The sequence below is a fragment of the Carica papaya genome, chromosome 6 (assembly GCF_054855325.1).
Source record: "Carica papaya isolate Zhongbai chromosome 6, ASM5485532v1, whole genome shotgun sequence".
In the NCBI taxonomy this organism is placed as follows: domain Eukaryota; kingdom Viridiplantae; phylum Streptophyta; class Magnoliopsida; order Brassicales; family Caricaceae; genus Carica; species Carica papaya.
The window spans coordinates 2,126,134-2,148,417 of record NC_142314.1 but is presented as its reverse complement, the minus strand read 5'-3'; the positions used below and the strand labels follow the sequence as shown (position 1 = coordinate 2,148,417).

Here is a 22,284-nt window from a genome sequence, read left to right as displayed (position 1 = left end):
TGGGGAAACTAATCTCTAAGTCATCCCCCTCTAAGCCAAGGGTCCTTCCTAAAACTGATTTTGTCCCAACTGCCTACCCTCCCACCTGTAATTTATCATTACCTATGCATACTTTTTTCCACATTTTTGTCCATGCATCTTGACAATACTTTGGAATACCATCTACTATCCATGGTACAAAATTTTGCCTCTATCACTCTCCACCATAAAATACTGTTTTCATTCATGAACGTCCAAAACCACTCACCCTCTAATGTCAGGTTCATTTCCATAAAAGATCTCAACCTCAACCCATCCTAAGATATTGGTTTTTTTATCTCATCTCCTACCACCAAATGGTATTTTTTCCTATCCTGAGAGTCATCGGAAAGGAATCTACATTGGATTAATTTCAATCTCTTGGCAACAATCACAAGGATTATCATAAGGGACAATAAATCGGTAAGCTAGTCCGTGTACCTTTAATGGGTGTGAGTCTCCCCATTTGGTTAGGACGTTTCTCTTTCATCCTACCAAACTCTCCTTGAACCTTAACATGACAAGATCTCACGTCCTTACATCTTTATAATTGGCCTCCAATGGCAATCCCATGTACTTAACGGTAGCTCCATACTTTTACATCTCATGGCTCTTGCAAACCTATCAATATTGCTCCTATTGTTCAATCTTACCAATTCAAACTTGGTTAAGTTAATATTGAGGACTAAAACTGTTAAGAAACCTAATAAAACACATTTATCCCTTCGTCCGATTCACAAACATTAAAGTGTCATCAGCAAAATATCAGTAGGCTACCTCCTCTATGTGCTCATCCTCTCCCACTTTTAGACGTTAAACAACTTCATCTCCCTAACTTTTAACCATATTTTATTCAATACTTTCATGACAAGAATAAAAAGTATGGAGATAATGGATCACCTTGTATAAAATCTCATGGGGTTAAAAAAATGAACCCCAATTCACTCTTGTGGTAATACAAGAGTTAATCCACTTGCACCATTTATCCCCGAAGCCCGTTCTCCTCAGTATATAATCAAGAAAGCTCTAATTTACATTATCATTAGCTTTCTCCCTATCCAATTTACAAAGAATGTCATTAGCCGCAGGTCCTGCATCCAGAATTTGCCTTCCTTCCATAGAAGCATGATGACACTCACCAACTACTTTATCAATTACTTTGGCCATCCTACTAGTTAACACCTTCACAATCAGCTTATAAATACTCTCAACTAAGATAGGTTTGAAATCATTGATATTAGCTGCCCCCTCCACCAAGTAATGAGTATGAAGAAAGAAGAATTTAAGGATTTAACAAAAAATCTTGATTCATGCAATTCTTTTAACTAATCTTGAACATCATCTTTCGTTACATGCTAGAATGTTTGCATAAAACTCATGATGCAAACATCGGGACAGGGGCTTTATCCTTTCTACAGAGCATGAATCCTTCAAATATCTCCTTAAAAATGAACCCTCTTTCGAGCGAAACACATCTTATCTCATCAAACGATCTGAAAGTTATATCATCCAACTTGGGCCTACACCTATCGCAGTATAACCTACATAAAAAAATCCTTAACCCTTGCTTCAACCATTCATTATCATCCAGTATCTAGTCATTAATCTCTATTTCCTCCATATAGTTGGTCCATTTATGATGACTTGCTATATTATGAATGCATTTTGCGTTTCTATCCTCTCCTTTATTCACCTATCTCTCAATTTTTGTCTCCATAGTATCTCCTCCATTTGTAATCCATTTGCCAATTCAACCTTTAAAGGTTCCTTGCGAACCAACTCTTCCACAAGCAAAGCATCCTCACTCTCCATTCTATCAATTGTGTCAATATCTTTAAATAAAGATTTGGTGAACATATCTTTACTCTTTTCCTCCTCCTTGCTCCACTTTTTTATTTCAATTTTCACTACCTCCATCTTTTGAGCAATTCTAAAGCTCACTTTACCATTCACCGTTATCCCTCTTCATCATCCACTGATCTTATCACATAAACCATTACCTTTCAACTATTTATCCTCAAATCTAAATGGGCAAGAGCCCCACTTGATCCCATTAGAGACACAATGCAAATAGGAAAGTGATCGAATATAATCGACTGCAAAAGCTTTTGGCACGGACCTGTTGACTGTAATTGGTAAGAAATTGACAATAAACACCTTTCAATTCTTGAACACACCGGGTTGAGTCTTTGATTAAATCAGGTCCATTTACCTCCTATGAAATCCATTAAACTAATTCTTCAAGAGTCTCCATGAATTTTTAAGCACAAATTCTCCAAAAGTGCTCACCAAACCTTTTATATATGTTTAAAACATGTTGAAATCTTCTCCAAACAACCCATGGAAAATCTCATTTTTGTTTACAGTCCTCCAAGTCCTCTCACAGCAAACCCTTGTATCTTCCTTCACCATTGTTGTAGGCACCAGTGAACACCCATTTCCACTCATTTCTATTATTTTCAAACAGGCAAGAGATAGAACATTCTCCCAATACTACCCCCTTACATTTAAAAGACTCCTCCTTTCATAAGATCAGAATCCTTTCAGCTGCCCCTCTAGTCGGTAGCTCTTTCCAACCTATCTCCTTACTCTTCCAAAAACTCTGAATAATGCAGTCAGAGATGGATTCCATTTTAGATTTCTGGAGACAAATCACATCAGGTCTCCATCTACTAACGTAGGCACTAATCACTTGTCTCTTCTTATGATCATTTAAACCCCTAACATTCCAAGAAATGGTACAACCAAATATGATTTAAGCATCTTCAAACATCCCCCCTCATTTCTCATCTCTTTTCTTTAGATTGTCATAGTTAATGTTAAATTGCAACCTTCTCTTTAGAGCTCTCTACCCCATGTTTATTCTTTTACTTTTGCTTTTTTTAAGAATAAATAGAGCAAAAATATTACTAAAATCGGCACTAGGGAGGTACTAATCCATATACAAAATATATTTTATGCTTTTACTTTTAGTCTCTCTCCTCTCACCTTCTCCTTCCTTCTTTTCTCTATCTCCTCGAAAAGCTGCATAGTCTGCTCCTCTAAACCGTCAAAAGAGACCCTTAGCCTGCTACTAACCTGCTAACTATTCTAGACTACTCATCTTGAATATTCTTCTTCAACTAGGTCCCTAATCATCTCCCTTGCTCCTCCTCAACCTTCAGCTCCCTCCTTTGTGCCATCCTCATGTCTTCCCTCCTTGTAGTAACTAACATTGTCATATCCTCCACCAAAACCACCGCCAGGAATCGGGTGGAATCCTCCTCTGCAACCTCGGTCCCATTGCAGCCCTCTACAGAAACAATAGCTTCTCTCCCACTGGTCCCCCCCCACTCCTCTACCATTCTCCCTGCCATCAAAATCTAAAAGCGCATTCTCCTTCACTATTGAACGATCGAACTCCTACTCTCCCCCGCTTTCAGTTGAGCATTTCTGCATCTATCTCTAAGTTACGGGTCTCCGTATCCATCTAAGCCCATCACCCACTTTTCTAACCCATCTCCCAAGCTCGGTCCACTTGGTTCATGTTCCTTTCTCAACTCGTGAGAAACGTTTAACCATTAGCTTGTGTATCCTCTTTAAATTGGGTCCTCTTCATCGAGGCACAATTCGTTTCACATCCTCTATAAAACGACAATTGTTCTTTGTGTTTCGAGCTTCATCAAAACATTCCTCATTTGAATTTCGGGAATCATAATTTTGAAATTTGAAATCTACTCGACCCGCCTTGGAAACGAGTCTTGTCTTCCCCAACCAACACCTGCCTTGAGCTCTCCTTCATAGCTTCAGTGAAGCTCTTCTCTCTCTTCGCTACCAAGCTTACCCTAAACTTCATTTGACAGTTGGGCTAGCATAGGAACGACAGGCAATATTTCTCGACCTTTTTCCAGGTTCTTCGCTTGCTTCTGCACGACAAGTTCAACCACCTAGACTTCTTTAGTGCTTCACATTTTTTCCTGACCATTTCAAACAGCACTATTATCATTCTCCACCATATGTCAGTCTGTGTTCCTTCCGGTACAAAACTTCGTCTTATTGCCTCCCTCTTCTCCTATGTAAGGACCAGGAACCTCCGCCTCCTATTCCTGTCCATGGCAACCCACAAGTTGTGTCTTCTTCCCTTCTTGTTCCGACCACCTCCCTCATTCAATCCAATAGAATTCTTGTAAGGCTCCCAGCAACTAGTCCACTTCATCTTCCCAAAACGAATTTGAAACCCTAAAGCCCCTCCCATTCTCGTTCACCCTTATTCCTTCCGATTTTTTCTCCTTGTAGACAACATCGAAAGTTTAGTTCTTGATGGCCAGAAATTTTATGTCCTGAGGGATCATTCTGACCACTCCCTAGGGTGCAACATTGGTCATGCAAATTTTGTTTGGTTGCCTTCTCTTGGTCAATAAAGCATCCGGCCACAGCTCTCTCTCTCTCTCTCTCTCTCTCTCTCTCTCTACACACAATGAAATGAAGATGAAAGATACTATCTTACCTTCAACCTCTAAGGATCTCGATTAGGAATCCTTAAGCTCCAAAGTTTCAATGTCCCCCATTCGCTTCTCTTCTTCTCCTTTGTTCTCACTCTCTTTCTCTATTTCAAACCTATTCTCCCTAGCTCGTTGCTGCTTTCGAAATCCTTTCCTTACTCTCTATTTTTCGTAGGATTAGAGGCCTATCATTCATAATCTTGTCCTATCTTTGATGAGAATGATTTAGACAAGATAGTCAACAAACTCTCTTGAAAATGCTCTTCTATATATGAGTAGTACTTCCTTGATGTCTTGTGAGTTTTTTTTAATAGATTTTAACAATATATTAAGCTGTAACATGATGATGGCAATTCAACAAAGTATTGTAGAACAAATATAATAGAGAATTTTGCATATATATATAATTAAGCATTTTGACAACTACTAATCTTGAGTTGCATGTATAAACAATGATAGACACAAAGATTTAAATTAAAGCCAATGGCCTTTACCAACCTCAATAATTCCCCAACTGCAAGTAAAGAACCATGGATACTGTGAACAGGTGCATTTCTACCCAATCCATCTTGTGTCGCCTCAAACATTCGATAGTACCTGTTAAATATGCAACACAATTGAAATTACCATGCAACTACGAATGGTTATAAACAAAAAAATTAATGCAATTCTCCAATTCAAATTAAATGATTAAGTTTTGAAGTCATTTTTGTATAAAGCATGTACCATCAAGATCAATGGCCATAATTATTCTCCCCCCAACTTCAAGATGAGACACAGAACATACCAGGTAAGAGAGGCCAATTATGGTCATAATTACACTACTAGCATGAAAACATAATTATTCTAGTTCCCAACCTTGTTTTCAAAAACTACTTCTCAACTTAGCAAAACAAATCCAATTTTTTTACAGGAAAAGTATTATTAACATTAAAAAAAAGTAATCAAAGAGAAAAATTCTAGAAATGTGAAGAGCAGGCTGATAGCTTTTTTTTTTAGATAAAGCATGCAGATAGCTTATATCAGCTCAAGCAATGAAAGCCAGCCAATCTTGATAAAAAAGATGAAGAAAAATATTTAAAATGCCAAAGTGCCTTACCCACAAAGAAACCAAAAAGACAAATTATCCTATAGGGAAGAAGGAGAAAATATATCCCTGAAAATCCTAGCATTTTTCTCCAAACATAACACCTATAAGCAGAAACTATCCACCCTTAGAGCCTTGTACTCCTTATTTCCACAATACAGTAGAGGGAAATTAAACCCTCTAGATAACAAAAAGGAAATCCAAAAAACACCAAAAGTGTCGAACAAACTGGTTTATCATTTCCACACCATATTGTAATGAAGAAAAAGGTGACTACGAGACTCAGCTACACTGGAGAGTGTCGAAAAAACGGGTTTATAATTTCCACACCATGTTGTAATGAAGAAAAAGGTGACTATGAGACTCAGCTACACTGGGGCACATCATACACACCACTGGAGACAATCGAGCCAAAAGAGCACCCTTTACAACTGGAGGAGTCAAATTAAGAATCTGATGTCAATAACTTCACGATCATTAAGGCTTCTACCAAATAACAAAATCCATGAACACTAACTGCTAGAGTACTCAAAAGAAGACGTAATATGATTACTGTGACTCTGTGATAGATTGTATAAGCAGGAGAAATGAGAGGTCGTGTCAATTCAAGAGTTCTCCAAAAAAAAAAAGCAAAACAAGACCCATCACTAACTGTTAGAATAAGGGAAGAAGGAAGTATAGGAGTAAGAATAGCTTCCTAGGAGCTATTACAAGAAAGTGAGACACTGGTTTTGGTGTCCCAACCATCCCGATCCAAAATTAACTTGCTTTTCATTACCCTTTATAACATACAACAGTCACGTGGGTGAGCTACTTGTTATGCTAACAATCAACACTTTAGCAGTGTAATAGGAAAATTAGAGAGAAATCTTCGAAAATATTACTAAAACGAAGTGAAAGTATTAGTGCCAATTTTGTAATTTCATCTTTAAGAGAAATTTCAGTTATTCAATAAAATACTTTAAGAGTTTCTCAATTTTTTGGTTATGAGATGCAATCAAATCCTTAAATACAATGCTTAAGGCTTATGAAACATGATTTTAAGAAACAAAGTTTTATCCCTCAATTTATAATTCAACAAATCAATCTCAATTTATCATACAGCAAGTTCTCTTAAATTGAGTAGCAATTTCAATTGCCACATTAGAAAACGATTACAAACTGTTCCAGTCAAAAACTGTTTCTTTCAGTTTTTATTTCTTTTTACTTTTTTATTTTCTATTTTCAAATCATCCTCTATAAAAAGTTTTTAATACTTAGATACAAATTCAAATTTCTTCTACTCTATCCCATTGTCATTTTAAATATTTAATTTTCATTTACAATTCTACATTCTTAAATTTCATCTTCCTATTCATCAATTAATTTTTTGAAAAAATGGATGATCATGGAGAAAGAGTTTCGCCCATGCAAAAATATAATTAGCATAAAAATGTAGAATGCAAGAAAATACTACCAAGTCAGCATGAAAGCAATAAGAAATTGTGCAAGGGACTTAAAGACCTTATTGACATATCAATCGATTTGTAAACTCTTTTGTACATGGGTTTGCACTCCCCCTTGGTGCTTGTGAATGAATAACACAAAGAGTTCAGGATGGTCAAGTTATTATTGAACTTCAGCCATTCATTGGAAACAAAAGCAATTGAATTTGGAAAACCTCCAGCCTATCACAACCCACGCTAAGACCCTCTATCACACTCCTTTTTCTCTGTCTTGAGAAAGTATACGACTCAGAACACCCACTTCATATGAAGAGGAGAAGACAGGGAATCCCTGTCTCAAATTTGTCTATCCTGAAAATAAGACCTAGGTTTCCCATTAAAACAACAAAAGCACTAAGGTAAGAAAACTTGAATCCATATCCACCACCTAGACAAAGCCTTTACTCTCCATGACTTTATTTAAAAAGCCCAAATTTACCAGTCATAAGTCTTGTCAAAGGCCAGTTTAAAGCCAAACCTTTTCCTCAATCTCCAACCCCACCCAAAAAAAGAAAAAGCATTTTGGTATATACAAGTAGTCTCGTCAAGCAGCACACAATTTCAAGTCTCTTTTTGGCACCTCATTTAGTATAATTTTTAGCCAAGGTCTCTCAAATTCATTCTTAAGGAAGGACAACCCAACTAATGAGTCATGATTAAGACTACTATCCAATGCTAATCTGTCAAAATGACATAAGACAAATAGGGTTGACTTGTCCAATTACAGATTTGGTAATAAAAACATAAACATCACACCTAAGGTTTTTTAGACATCACATCTAAGAAATCTTAAACATCACATTAAAAATTTGATTCCATTACACAATCAGAAATTGAGAAACTCTCAAAATATTATTGAATACTTGAATTAGAGAAATTACAAACCTATTTATAGTAATCTCTAAGCAACCTTTTCTAAGTAGACTTAAAATAAGAGATAGTAAACTAATAGAATTAAGAATACTAATCCTAATAGGAATAAGAAATTAATCCTAATAATATTAAGAATACTAATCATGATATAAATAGAAAAATAATAAAAAGAATAAAAATTCTAAGTTACTAAAAGTATAATAACATTTCTAAATAATATAATAATATACTCCTAAACTAATATAGTTGTTTTATATTTAATACAATTACAATTTCTAATTTATCTAAAAAATCTAGTGCTACCTCATTCTACATCACAAAAGAAAATGGATATCTTATCAAGAATCCCGTTCTCCCTAATTCTAATGTCCCCAATCTAACACAAAAAGAGTCAGAACTCTTTCTTGGTCCCACTTCTTTGCTAAACCAAAACCTCATAACATCATTAGGGTATTTTCCATTGTTACAACAAAGTTACAAAAACTAGCTATAAAGTAGAATGGTACATCTCAAATATCAACTATTCTTTTTTTCGAGATAAAAAGGAAGAAATTAAGTATAGACACCAAGAAGGTGTCGTCCCTGTACAAAATATTTACAAGTTAGTTAAAATGTCAAAAAACTTTCCCGAAACCATCCCATCCATAAACATCATGCCTCATAATCAGAGACCCAAAAGTATACAACCATCTATCTCTAATTCTGTCAGTATCCCTCACACACCCATCAAACGCTCTATTGTTTCTCTCATTCCACATCACCCAAAAAATAGTTAAAGGTATAAGTTTTATAATTTTCAATTTCTTACAAATTCCACTCCAAACTCAAATTTCATCCTTAATTGATCCTGCAATTACCCAATTGATACCCAGTAACCCATAAAACATATGCTAAATACTATAAGTAACTAGACACCAAGGGAGAAGGTGGTTGCAAGATTCACCCACGTTTTTACACAAATAACATCCATTAACCGAGATATGCCCCCTTCTCATAAGTTTGTCAATTGTTAGAATGCATTCCCTGCCAGCCTCCCAAGCTAAAAAAACAATTCTCGAGGGAGCCTTCACTTTCCAAATCTGCCTAGCCGGAAACTTCATATCTTCCCCATCATTTTTTTTCAATCATTAAAGTTTTTTTTTTTTTTTTCAATTTCCACACAACCTTATCCATGTTATCACTCAAATGAACATTAGACAATAATTACAAGAATGTCATACTCATTAATCTCCCAATCATTAAAGTTTCTATCCAAAATCAGGTTCCAACCACTCCTACCCTCTTCCCCCTGAACACCTCCTTCATCACCACATTCTTCTTAGCAGCAAGAACATAAATTCTTGGAATATGATCCCTAAAGCTGCCCGGCCCAATCCATTCATCATCCCAAAACCGAATGTGTAACGGCCCCGGAAATTTAGAATGAAATATGTGTATTAAAAATGTCAAATGCGAAATCGTAATAAAAATTTTGATTAACATCCCTTACACAAAAACCAAAAACGTGCTCAAAATATAAAAGAACAAACTAACTAAAAGAGATACTCGAAAATAAGAACTATAAATGTAACTACAGAGTCTTTAGGCGTCCCCTTCGCCGTCTTCCTGCGGAACGGGCTCGGGAACAATATCTTCCTGATCTGAAATGGTTAAATAAGGAATGAGCTACACCAGTCCAGTAAAGACATCACATTATCTCACCGCTACGGAGGTAAAGGTGGGTAAAAAACATAAAAAGACTAATGGAACATAATTTATAACAAATTCTTTTATCAATAATAAAATCTTTTACTGTCTACTTATCTCGGTGAGATCCCTAAAACAACATATTAAAGCAATAACATTATCATCATCATGAAATCATATGAACTGTATAACATAATACTTACCACGCCTTTACATTTCAATCGTTAAACAACACATTTTCCTCATTTACCAGCCTACTAGTATCCATGGGGATCCATAGGGGTCCCGCTACCCGTGAACCCTTAACATTTATAATCTGATTCCATGGTCGTCCCCATACCCCGTCCGATATGGGCGCCAAAACTATAAACCTCAATACCCCGTCCGGTATGAGGGTGAAACGGGCCGTCCTCGTACCCCGTGCGGTATGAGAGACCACGTTCCCGGTAGGTTTCCCTACGGACCCGATCCGTCCACCATCTCCCAGGATATCTAATCAGGCTGTCCACATTATCCACTTATCAATTCATATAACCTTTTTGCCCATTTTCTTGGTTTCAATCATCCAAACACATACAACATGTAAACCAGTAATGGACACCAAACAAGACAACACAGTATCGGGTTAAGTATAATACCGACCATAATAAAGAAACCATGATTCATGCATACGAGACCATAATATAATTACATTAAACATCATGTTGCATTTAATACTGAAAATTAAATCAAACAATAACAGACCAACCAGTATCAGACTCGGGCTCCATTGGCAACCTTAATCAATTATACATCTATAGAGTCACACAGCACAGTTTAATTATTTATTTAGCTTTAATACCGTGATAGAAAATAGAGTCAGGGGTCCTTACTTGTTTCGGGGTCTGAATACGGCTTTACAGTGCGCCTACAGGCTGTCCCTAATTTTCCCTGAATTTTTTCCGGGAAACTGAAACGCACTACAGGTACCTGCACATGTCCCAAAAAATCCCAAATTAGACCTAGGGCCCCTTTCGGCCAATATCGCAATTCCGGCACGGCGGCTCCGCTATGCTCTGGCGACGGCGCCGCCGCAAGCGGCGGCGATTCGCCTCAGGTTGGCCGTTTTCGACCGAATTCGGCCACACTTGCATCGGTCCCTGCGATAGAGCAACTCTAGGGCCCTCGGTGGGCCGAAAAATCACGAAAAACCGAAACTTACCGGTGGCAGTGCTCTCGGGTGCGGCAGCTCCTCCGGCGTGAGTCGTGTTTTGATGTTTAGCTCCGATCAACCTGTAGAGAAAAGAACGGTCATCACAGTGGTATAAAATTTGCATTAAACGGAGGCCGGAAAGGGCCTCATCGGAGGCAAAAACCGAGGAGGGGCGCGGCGGCGCCGCTGGGTTTCGACCGGATTTTCCAGCCGTTTGGCCGGTGGTTTGGCTCTAGTTTGACCATAGGCGGACTCAGCGTCGAAAAACGAGCAAGAGGGAGAAAATTTACCTCGATCGGCGGTCGGAAACTTCCCCGGTCCGGCGGCGGGTGGCGGCGGCCGGCTCCTCTGGCGTTTGGTTCTTCTTCTCCGGCGAGCACTGGCGGCTAGGGTTTCTTTGGTCAGGTGTGGGTGGAGTTATTTATACCTTTTGCCTTTTAATCTCAACCGTCCATCAAGATTAAATCTGGGCCGTTCGATCGCGATTTAATTGGGATTAAATCTGGACCGTTCATCGCGATGCAATCTGGGCCGTCCGTGCCTAATTGAATCTGGGCCGTCCGTGCGCACATTTAATCTGGACCGTCCGTGTGCGCGGGAATGGATCTGGGCCGTCCGATCGCGCGCACGCGGATCTCCCATGTGGCCCGTTCCCTGGTCAGCGTTGCCTTGCCACGCGACGCGTTCTGGTTGGTCGGGACTGCTGACCGGGCCGCTGACGTGGCTACTGACGTGGTGCTGACGTGGCACAACTTTTCTAAATTACGTTTTGACCCCCGGTTTCCGATTTTCTTTTCAAAAACACCCCCATAATCCAAATTTCCACCCATTTTTCCCAAAATCAATTTCAATTAAATCTAAATAATATTTTTACCCAATTTTATCATTATTATTATTTTTATTTTTATTAAATTAAATTGAATAAAAAATCAAATAAATAAATAAAATTTTTATTTTTATTTGGGTGTTACAGAATGCTACTACCTCTCCTGAGTTTCCACTGAATGCAATCCATGAACTGGTTGCGCCCCAAACTAATTTTCCTCCAAAGACTCGATCCATGAGGACATGCCCAAACGCTACTGTTTCCCCTCCCAGTCAACAGGCCCCATCTCGCCTCAAATGACCTACACCACAGCCTACCCTCCCCAATAAGTATCTCCATAGCCACTTCCCCTATAAGACCCTATTCATGTCCACCAGTGATCTAAGTCCCAGGCCACCCCTACTAATCGGTATCTTCACCTCGTCACACTTGACTAAATGGTATTTTCTACTTCTCTCATCAGTCCCCCAAAGAAACCAACGTTCAATATTCTCCAATTTCTTAGCAATACTTACAAAAATAGTCAAAGCCAACTAAAAATAAATTGGAAGATTGGCAAGGGTGCTTTTGATGAGATTTTGTCTCCCACTCTTAGAAAGAAATTCATTTTCCATCCTGCAAGTCTCCTTTCAAATAAATCCCCCTCGTCTCAAACTTTTGGATGCCCTGAAAAATGAAGACAGCCCACCATTCACCATCAATTGTTCTTGCAATAGGCTTTTGTTGTTTGATTTATACTTTCTAAAACTTGGAGTCTTTCCATGTTTCATTGGCCTCCACAAACACAACCTTTCAAGTTTTAGCCTCAAACACTCATTTTTTCTGTCTGATCCTATTACCACATTGTTGGTCTCCTATAAAAACTTATTATAGCCTCCAACAACAAGCAACGTAGCGCCTTTTTGATGCATCAAAAACAGAAGCCAAGACCAAGATATTTTTAGTTGTATGAGATTATTTTAAGTTTTCATTTATACAAATATGTTTGTGCATCAAGCATGTACAATCATTCAACTGAAAGTAAGGCTTGAATAATAATATTGAAAATATGGTACCACTTTGAACATAACTCTTTTGTTTGTTTCTAACCCACACCATTTTTTCACTAATTTTCTAAATCCCATTTTTATATTCAACAACTATAGATATGTTCCTGAACATCCGTGAATGTAGAAAATAAAAACTCAACACAGTTTTTTATAACTAGATAAGGCACTAATTTTTTTTACAACATATTGACCAGTATAATTGACCTCCAACAAATTGGAAAGGCATAGGACTCATACAAAAGCTAAAATATTCAATGCAAATAATTTGCAACTTAACCAGCAGAATAAGGAAAATTAAGGAAAAAGATACAGACTGGTGAAGAGTCTGAAGATAGGGAATAAAGCAGCTCTTGACCATCTATATAGAGCCACATTCCTCTAACAATCAACTACGTGAACCTTCAATAATTTTCCAAGACTGAAAATCAAACAGGAAACAACAGTACAACCTCTCTATGGCCTTGATGAAAAATGAGCTGGGTTTAGATTGAGAATAGATTAGAAATTATGATTCTTTTAAATATAAAATTATTGTACTACTTAGGTATTATGTGTAGATTTTTACATCCAAATCCTTGAGAAGGCAAATTAATCAATACAGCTTCCAGCCTCTTTCGAAGTGGGAAATTTGGATTGCCATCCCTTCAAACGTCTAGAGATGAGAAATACTATAAACTTCAGAGAGTATCATCCAAAATAAATGCCTGTTAGCATCACCATTGCAATCATCAATAAAACAATTCTCGAGTCACTCCTCGCCCACAAACTAAGTAATCTACAACAATTTACAATACCAAGCAAAAAACAAATATGAATTTGTACAAATCACAAACCCTATATAGTTGTTAGGAACAGAAGGCCAAAAATATGCCTTAATCGTAAATGGTAAAAGGCCATAAGTAGAAGTTTAGCTACCAGAGGCCAATCGTTCCCCTCTGGTAATCCCATACATCATACATCTATTTTGAACCAAGATTGTTACAAAGTATACCATAAAATTTAACTATCAGAATTAAAAGGAAGAATCTGCCATTTTTTAACCATCAACAACAATCAACAATTAACTTTTGAAACACATAGAAGTAACAGACAGTGTAAAATGGTCTATCATGAAAAACACCCAGGCTCCGAAATAATTTTCAATAGCTTTTTGTCTCTCTAGATTTGCTCACTTAGTGGTCCTTATAATATGGTGCACTGAGCTTAGGACAAAAGTCCTGGAGATCCATAAATTCCTCACTGAAGACAAAGACATCCTGTATTAGGAACCTAAACTATGCATAGATGTTAAAGCATAAATAGAAGACTGTTTCTTATGCATAGGACAAGCATGTGAGAAAGATTATGATTCTATAATAGAACGGCTGTCCAGTTTCAAGTGTCAAAATTCCACAAAAAGTTGGAAGATTACAATATAACCAATAATAAAATCAAGGAAAGTTGTATCCTATAAAACCAAACAAAGTAACATGGCAGGAAATAATAAATTAAATTAAAGGACATGAATAAATACATGCAGCCCTGTCCATATCATGAAAGCCAGGTGTAGTTTCCTTTTTCCTATTTAAACTTTTTCCCTTCCCAGAAATGTTCCAAAAGCCATAAACAAGATTTCACTATTTACTAAGTCAAAACGATTAAAAGAATACAAACCAACCATTGAACCCGCCATCGCGTTTCACGCTTTTCAATCACACGAAGGCAAGCACGCAATGCCTCCACAGCCCGTTCTCGAACTTGCAATTGTGGATCCCTCAATGCCACCCAGATAGCATCGACAAATTCAGGTACATGAACATTAAACACTGTGGAAGCATTTTCTGCCATTTCCTACAGTAACAACAAAACTATTCTAATTAAACAACTGTCCTCATTGCAATGTACCAGAAGTTTTTGGGGGCAAAAAGTCCAAATCTGAAATAGAAGTTCAACATGAAAAAGATAAAGTTCCCAAGAATTATGGAATGAAACTCATCATTTCTGGACTGGCAAATGCTCAGCGGGACTAAAAATTACTCCAATCTCTTTGTCTTTCCCATTTCAGTTAATTGGATCATAAGGTATTGTCTTACACCCAAAAAGGGTGTCTACTAATCTAATGATCTCGAAGCATGGGTAAGACATAGCAGATGGAAGCAAAGCAATTTGAAGCATTACCTTCAAAATCAAGACAGCAGCAAATCGGCGATATTCCACTCTATCCCCACGAAGCCAGTCCAGTGCCACTTTAACCTTAGCAACAACAAGAACAAAATCTCAGCTACAACAATCAAATGAGAACGCCAAAAGCTAATGAAGCCACCCAAACAAACCTGAAACTCCACTTCGTCTGCAGTCATTGCACCACCTGCCCGAGCCAAATGGCCCAGAACTTTACTAGCAAGCACCAAAATTTCAGGATCACGCTTCACATCAAACACAGTCCTCATATAATTTGAAAACTTTGAAACTTTTGTTGCATTCTCCCCTAATGCTACATCTATCAACTCGTCAATGGCTCTCAAAGCCCCCATATTTTCTGCAACATCATTGCTTTCTAGTAAAGTGGAAATTCTGTCGTATAATTGATCCATGAACCGAGAGAACCCTTCCCCGCTAAGATCACGAGCTTCTTCCTCCAAATGTTTCTTTAAGGCTAATGAGGCTCCTTCCTGATTACAATAAATTATATTCATAAATGCAGAGAAGGAAATATAAAACATTCCAATAAAAGATGACAGAACTTCAAATTTATATTAACTCCAAATGTTCCATTCATTGGCAAATTAAATCTTTACTTAGTGTAAATATAGTCAACTAAACCACAAAACTGCGCGTAATTAGTTTTGCCTACTGTTTCCATAGAAACAAACAGGAAAAATGAAAAAAGAAACGATCCCTCACCTTGGGGTTGCCACGAGTGCAGAGGTCAGCAAGGATCCGATTGAGAGCGTCGAAGCTGCCGCCTCCAGGGCCAGACGATGAGGGGCCACAGAAGCGGACGGACTGCGACGTGGAGGCCATTAATTGGCTCTACTCCCAAACCCTAAACCCTAATATCTCTCCTCCCTCTGTACTTATGGCTTCAATAACTCACAGAAATATGATCTCTGCCTTTTCAAGGCATCGAATTAGGACGTAAATGTAATAGCTACGGAATGAAAAGAGGGAAATTCTTCAGAGATATGCAATGGAAACCCAACGAGTGCGCCTTGATAAGCATATGCTTCTCTTTTCTCCTCTCACTGGCTCAGTTTCAACAAGCTCCTGACTCCAGAGCCCTTCCTTGTCCAAATTTGGGCTGCCTCGTGCTCTCGAGGTATTCGAGAAGCTCTACGCGTGTTAAAATTAAATAAATAAAATATATCCGGTAAAATTACGGTGAATAAATTAAATTTTATGAATTCATTATATTTTTAAATAAACATATATTTTAAAAAAATTAAATTCTCTTTAACTTAATTTGATATAATATATCTAAATTTTAATATAACTTTTTAAATAAAAAAGTATACAAAAAATAATAATAATTTCAAAACAACAAAATTGTTGAGTGTAAACAAAACAATCAAAAGAAAAAATGCTTTAAATTTGAAATAATTAAAAATCACTACATTATTTATTATATCTCTTATAATTTATTTTATTATAGTATTAATAGAAGATATAACTAATGCTAGAAAATACAGAATGTAGCCAACTAGTTTTTTTTTAACTTTTATTTTAAGTAATAATTTGATACAATTTAGAAAATATTACGATATAACTACGAAAAGATTAATATAACATGTTATAAAATAGATGGTAAGAAATAAATAATATGATAAAATAAATATTTTTATATTTAAAAAAAATTATGATAATTTTGTATAACATGGAAAATAAAATTTGGCAAAGAAATAAAAGACAATGCGTATTAGAGAATAGAACAAACAAATATAATCAGTGATAATGAGTCAATCAAAAACAAATTAATCATGAAATGTTCCAATGGATTCTGAGTTAACAATATAATTAAATTTGAAAAAAAAAATGATTCAATCTAGAAGTTCATAAAATTTAGATTACAATCATTAGGAATCGAAAGCTAAACTATGTGAGCAGAAGCTGGACTGTGAGTTTATGGAACAAACAATATAATCAGTGATAATGAGTCAATCAAAAACAAAGTAGTCATGAAATGTTCCAATGGATTCTGAGTTAACAATATAATTAAATTTGAAAAAAAAAATGCTTCAATCTAGGAGTTCATAAAATTTATATTATAATCACTAGTAATCGGAAGCTAGACTATGTGAGCAGAAGCTGGACTGTAAGTTTATGGAACAAACAATATAGTCAGTGATAATGAGCCCATCAAAAACAAAGTAGTCATGAAATACTCCAATAAATTTTGAGTTAACAATATAATTAAATTTGAGAAAAAAAAATACTTCAATTTAGGAGTTCATAAAATTCAGATTACAATCACTAGGAATCGGAAGCTAAACTATGTGAGCAGAAGCTGTATTGTGAGTTTATAGAACAAATAATATAATCAGTGATGATGAGCCCATCAAAAACAAAAGTAGTCATGAAATGCTCCAATGGATTATAAGTTAACAATATAATTAAATTTGAAAAAAAAAATGCTTCAATCTAAGAGTTCATAAAATTTAGATTACAATCAATAGAAATCGGAAGCTAGACTATGTGAGCAGAAGTTGGACTGTGAGTTCATAAATTCATATTACAATCACTGGTAATCGGAAGCAAAGACTATGTGAGCAGAGGTTTACGCACACTGGAAATTCCACAGCAGTGTAATGGAAATCATATATAAACAAACATGAATTGCTCCAACAAGTTCCAGTTAACAATAGAATTAAATTTGTAGAAGTGCTCCAATTCCGGAACTTACAGATTCATATTACAATCACTACCAGTCAAGCTAAACAGAAAGAAACATGCAAAAAAATCCTCCAATGAGTTCAAGTTAACAATAGAATTAAATTTGTAGAAATGTTCACTAAATCCAGCTGGGTTATGTCAGCAGAAACTACATGGTTTATTTACACTGGAAATTGCACATCTGTGCAACGGAAAACATGTGTATAAAACCGGGTCTGCTCGAACATCTATCTCGAGGATGTGACTTGTTTTCTGCTGAGTCTGCTCGAACGCCTAACCGGGGTAGTAGCCTCTCCCTGTCCCTAAACAAAACCAAAGCCAGCACAAAGATACATATATAAACAACTTTCTATCTTTTGTTAATGCATGCAGAATTTTTAAGTAGGCAAAATTTAATTACTTACAGATTTGATGGCTATCTTCTCATAAGTAGTGAAACTTCCATAAGAAGGTGAACCAGTAGAGAAGTCTGATGAAGCAAGAGATTCTCTTTTATGGTTCCTCCTGCTGGACTGCCTTTCTTGGCTCTCTGCCTCACTGGACTCTTTCTGGCTGCAAAATGAGCTCTGATAACTGCTCATACCTGAGGGACATGACTCTCCAAGCATGTCAACCTCAGTTGGCCAATTCAACGAAGAGAATCTTTCCTGGATCAATTGCTCAGCGGTCATTGATGTTGTGTTGCAATCAACTTTCGTAGTCACTGCAGCGCTTGGTATTGATGCTTTACTTTTCTTTCCAGACATGAAAGCTATGGCTGCAATTAGACTCAGCACAAGCAAGGAAATGGGCAACACATAATGCATTGATTTCAATTCATTCTCTGACCGTTTTGTTGCAGAATCCATTGTTTCTGCACCTTGTGAATTCTCATCAGCCACATCAAAAACAAAGATTTCTGGATCGTTATTAACTCCTGTGGACTCAGCTTCTGTAATAAAATTCATTTTATTTTCAATTTCAGGTTTGCCAGCTTCTGATGGTTCCAGTTGAAGTGGTTGCTCGCTGAGTTCCATGACACGTACCTGCTCACTATCTGCGAGAGCAGTAAATTCTCTAGCTTCAAAATCACTTTCTGGTTCGGCATTACTATTAAAATTCTTCTCTCCCTCTGAACTATCAGGCTTGATTACTTCAGTTTCAACCATGATACTTAGTTGCTCATTGTTTGTGTGAGCATCAGATTGTTTAGCATCTACATCAACTTCAGCAACAACGCAAGCCCACTCAACTCTCTCCAATTTCTTCTCATCCTCTGAACTATCAAATTCAAACATCATCTCAGATTGTTTTGCTTCTCTTTCCACCAGTCTCTTGTCAACCTCAGAGCTATCACCATTTTCAATCACCTCAGCCCCAATATCTTGCTGATTTTCTTCATGCTTTGAAGAGTCATGATGTTCTTCACAAACAACTTCACTGTTGCCTTCTGCTTCAAATCCTAGGTCATGATTCATTCCCTCATCAACTTCGTCTATTGTCTCGTCAGCTTCAATTAAAGGACGACTCTTATCGTCCACTACTTCATTGTCGACCTTTCTCTCCCTCAAAGGCTTCAGAAGGCCGAGATCAAATTTTCGGTGAGGAAATCCATCAATGGAACAATCCTTCAGGAAACCTGTTAAATTGGCATACTGTAAAGGAGCCAGTTCATGTACTCCACCTAACCTGGAAACCAGTTTATAAATATGAGAGAGACAATTAGCTGACCACAGCCTAAACTTCTGAGATAGCTCATAGAAACTGGCTTTTGCAAAGTTCGTGGCTTCTGGTGGAACATAGAACTCATAGAGGGTTAAATCTCTTAGCAATGGCTGAACTACTGGAGAATCAGTAACTGAGAGGGAGAACCAACCAACCACCATGATCAAAACCAAAGCAATGAACTTTGATCTTGTAAATAACCGGGGTTTAGACAACACAGCTTTTGCTTCAACACCCTGAAGAAGCATGTCAGCATTGCTCATGGAGTCTGGTTCAGATGTTTCAGAAGAAACATCCTCTGATTGCTTTAGTGAATCCTCAGACTGAGTTTCCTCCTCTCCAGTAACTTCAGTATCAGAAGAGCTTTCAAATGCAAAATTCTCCTCAAGCCGACTCCCTTCTCTTTTGCTGTCAAGATAAAGCATGATTCTTGGGTTTGGCCTGTAATTGAGGAACTGAGGCCTTGGTGAAAGGTAATTTGTTTTAGGATCGTAGGGAGGCATCTTTGGATCTGCATCAAGGGGTGCCACCATAGAACTTGAATAAGAAGCTGAAGGACCAGGACTGATCTTAAAGCTTGGATCAGCATCATCAGATTCTGCTACTGAATCTTCTTGTTGAGAGGTTTGAAAAACCAGAAGTTCATCCTCCATGACAGCAGCTTCGTTGATCTTCATGGTTTCTGCTGCTGAGTCATGTTGATCTTTCTGGGAAACGGCTTCGTCGTTCTTCATGGTCTCTTTGAAGTCCATATCCATGATCGTCTGCTCATGCGAATCCATCTCCACCAGCTTCTTCTGAATCTTGTTATCCTCCATGATTATGGTGGTAACATCAGAGAAGGAAACGGAATGTCGAACTGGTGCATCGTTTCTCTCGGATAAAATTTTCTTTCTCGGTGATGCATTCATCTTTGATGCAGCAGAGATTGTAGGCGACATGAAGTTCTTACTACCCTTGGGAGCAGCTGGTGATCGAACTCTTGCCGCTTTTAGATTTGCGTCCTTCCCGTTCTCCTTGTCTTCGAGATCGCAAAAAGAAGACGAACTTTCTCTGCCCATTGAGTGTCTCCGATGAAATTCTGCGTTTCATCACGGAAGGAAATCAACATCAGAACCTTGAAACAGATAATGCAAAAGAAAGAAAATGCTTTCGGTAACTGTTATTGTTGCTTGTTGTACAGATTTCCTGTTTGTTTCAAACGAAAATATTTCTTAGAAAATTTCGTCAGAGAAAATTAAAGATTATAGATCTTTAAATAAAAATGATTCTTTCTCAACCCTGAATGTTTAACGGGAGGCATGGACAACATTTACCGATTCACTGAACTAAACATTCACCATAGAACTTGTACTCGGACAGTTTTCCCTTAGATTTTCTGGGGAAACAAACAACATATGGAAAAACTATCCCTCAACTAACTCTCAACGAAAGATTCCAGTTATATCCATTTTAATTAACTCGACTCCCTTTGAATTCTTAGGAACCCAGATAATAAAAACAGACACAAAATTTCTTCAACAATTTTACGAATTCATTTATTTCTTTCCGTTTCCACGCTTCGATTATCAAACTAATAGTCGAAAAATAGGAAAATAAAACGAAAACAAAAACAATAGGGTTGCAAGAAGAGCAAACCTGAAGGACTATTAGCAGGTGTGTTAATACTGTTAAACCCTCTAGCAGTAGGGACAACCGAAGGCTTAGCAAACGGGTTTCCACTGAAACTCCTCCTGATGGGGTTTCCGATCTCCGAGTTTCTTGCACTATGATTTTGTCTGCTTGGTATCTGCGAACCAGCCTTGTTTGGGAGCGCGGCAGCCATTAATTTGGATTAAAATCAATTTTGCGATCGGCAGAAACAAACCAAGAAATTGAAAAAGAAGAAGAACGCAAACGGGTGAGTCAATTCGAATTTGATTTTGAGAATGGGAAATTAAAAAGAAATAGTAAGTGAGTAATTGAATGTTTGGAATCGTGGAAGATTTTGAGAGAGAGAGAGAGAGAGAGAGAGAGAGAGAGGGAGGGAGAGATCGAGGCGTAACGGCTAGTTGTCTATTGATGATGGTTTTGGAGATTTAAATTATGGGGGAGAGTTTCTGACCGTTGGAACAAACCAGATCTGAAAAGTCAACTGATTGGAGGGATAACGAGAGCCGTTGGATTATAGTTCATGTAGCCGTTGAGAGGATCTTTGCTTTTAGGGTTTAGAAGCAATTGATTTAAAAAAATAAAGGATAGGAATAGTAAATTAAGCATGAACTTCTAAAATTTTTAAGTATTAATCTTAGTATTTTTCTGAAAAAAAAATATATTATTTTGTCCAATATTTAATTATCCACAACTATTCAATTTTTATATATTTTAATAAATAAAGATATTTATAAACACATATAAATTTATAAAATTAAAATATAAAAAAATATTTTCAATATAAATAATAAATTTGGTCTTCTTTAATCTAGTAATTTCAAATATATATATATAGTAAAAAGAAGAGAATTAACAAAATAAAAAATATTATTTGCTCGTACCATTTAAAAAATATTATCATAATAATAAATCTAAAATTTTTTTTAAGTAAAAATACATAAATTTATTAATAAAATAATATATATAAATATATCAATTACAACACAATTTTTTAATAAAAATATATGAAAATACATAATCCAACTTAAATTCATAATTTCTTGTAAAATGAAAAAATATATATATATTGTTTTTATATTCGAGTTAAACCGAATAAGATAACATAAACTAAGTTTGGTGAACATATTATGCTCAACCCTACCCAGCCCGTTTATTTTCATATGATAATAATATATATTATATTCATAATTTTCGAATAAAAATATATGAAAATATATAATCCGATTAAAATCAATAACTTTTATAAAATGAGAAGAATATTTTACTCATACTCGAGATAGATAGAGTAAGATTGCATTAACTGGGTTCGGCCGATGACTCAACCCAACCCAGCCCGTTTATTACTAGATTACAAGAATATTT

At 36.7% G+C, this 22,284-nt stretch overlaps 2 protein-coding genes and 1 long non-coding RNA gene across 6 annotated transcripts in view; all 3 read right to left on the bottom strand.

Annotated features, from left to right (window-relative positions):
• Positions 1–16,005, bottom strand: part of TOR (target of rapamycin) — an 81,149-nt gene extending 65,144 nt beyond the window's left edge. Inside the window, exons 1-5 of one of the 4 annotated variants that reach the window (XM_088222168.1) lie at positions 15,580–16,005; positions 15,009–15,347; positions 14,854–14,928; positions 14,354–14,526; positions 4,998–5,096 (exon numbers count right to left, since the gene is read on the bottom strand). In XM_088222168.1, the coding sequence (XP_088078294.1) occupies positions 4,998–5,096; positions 14,354–14,526; positions 14,854–14,928; positions 15,009–15,347; positions 15,580–15,699 (806 nt within the window). In that variant the 5' untranslated portion in view covers positions 15,700–16,005. Of the gene's footprint in view, positions 1–4,997; positions 5,097–14,349; positions 14,527–14,853; positions 14,929–15,008; positions 15,348–15,579 lie in introns of those variants that run through there. The other 3 variants (XM_088222165.1, XM_088222164.1, XM_088222167.1) reach the window with 3 other exon arrangements.
• Positions 9,356–14,342, bottom strand: LOC148253202 (uncharacterized). Its single transcript, XR_015821405.1, has 2 exons — positions 10,831–14,342; positions 9,356–10,598 (listed from the first exon to the last, which is right to left on the bottom strand). It is a non-coding gene; the product is annotated as an uncharacterized LOC148253202 (long non-coding RNA).
• Positions 16,006–17,508: 1,503 nt separating the features above from the next.
• On the bottom strand, positions 17,509–21,333 carry LOC110810505 (uncharacterized). Its single transcript, XM_022036706.2, has 3 exons — positions 20,908–21,333; positions 17,970–20,350; positions 17,509–17,867 (listed from the first exon to the last, which is right to left on the bottom strand). The coding sequence occupies exons 1-3, from the start codon at positions 21,092–21,094 to the stop codon at positions 17,793–17,795; spliced, it is 2,643 nt and encodes an 880-aa protein (XP_021892398.1). The 5' UTR covers positions 21,095–21,333; the 3' UTR covers positions 17,509–17,792.
• Between the last annotated feature and the right edge of the window lie 951 nt (positions 21,334–22,284).

Excerpts from the sequence above, each read along its gene's own strand:
- LOC110810505 (XM_022036706.2), bottom strand. The coding sequence starts at position 21,094 with ATGGCTGCCGCGCTCCCAAACAAGGCTGGTTCGCAGATACCAAGCAGA. Across the intron at positions 20,351-20,907 it reads ACCTGCTAATAGTCCTTCAG|AATTTCATCGGAGACACTCA; the intron begins GTTTGCTCTTCT and ends GATGAAACGCAG. Across the intron at positions 17,868-17,969 it reads AGAAGATAGCCATCAAATCT|GGACAGGGAGAGGCTACTAC; the intron begins GTAAGTAATTAA and ends GGTTTTGTTTAG.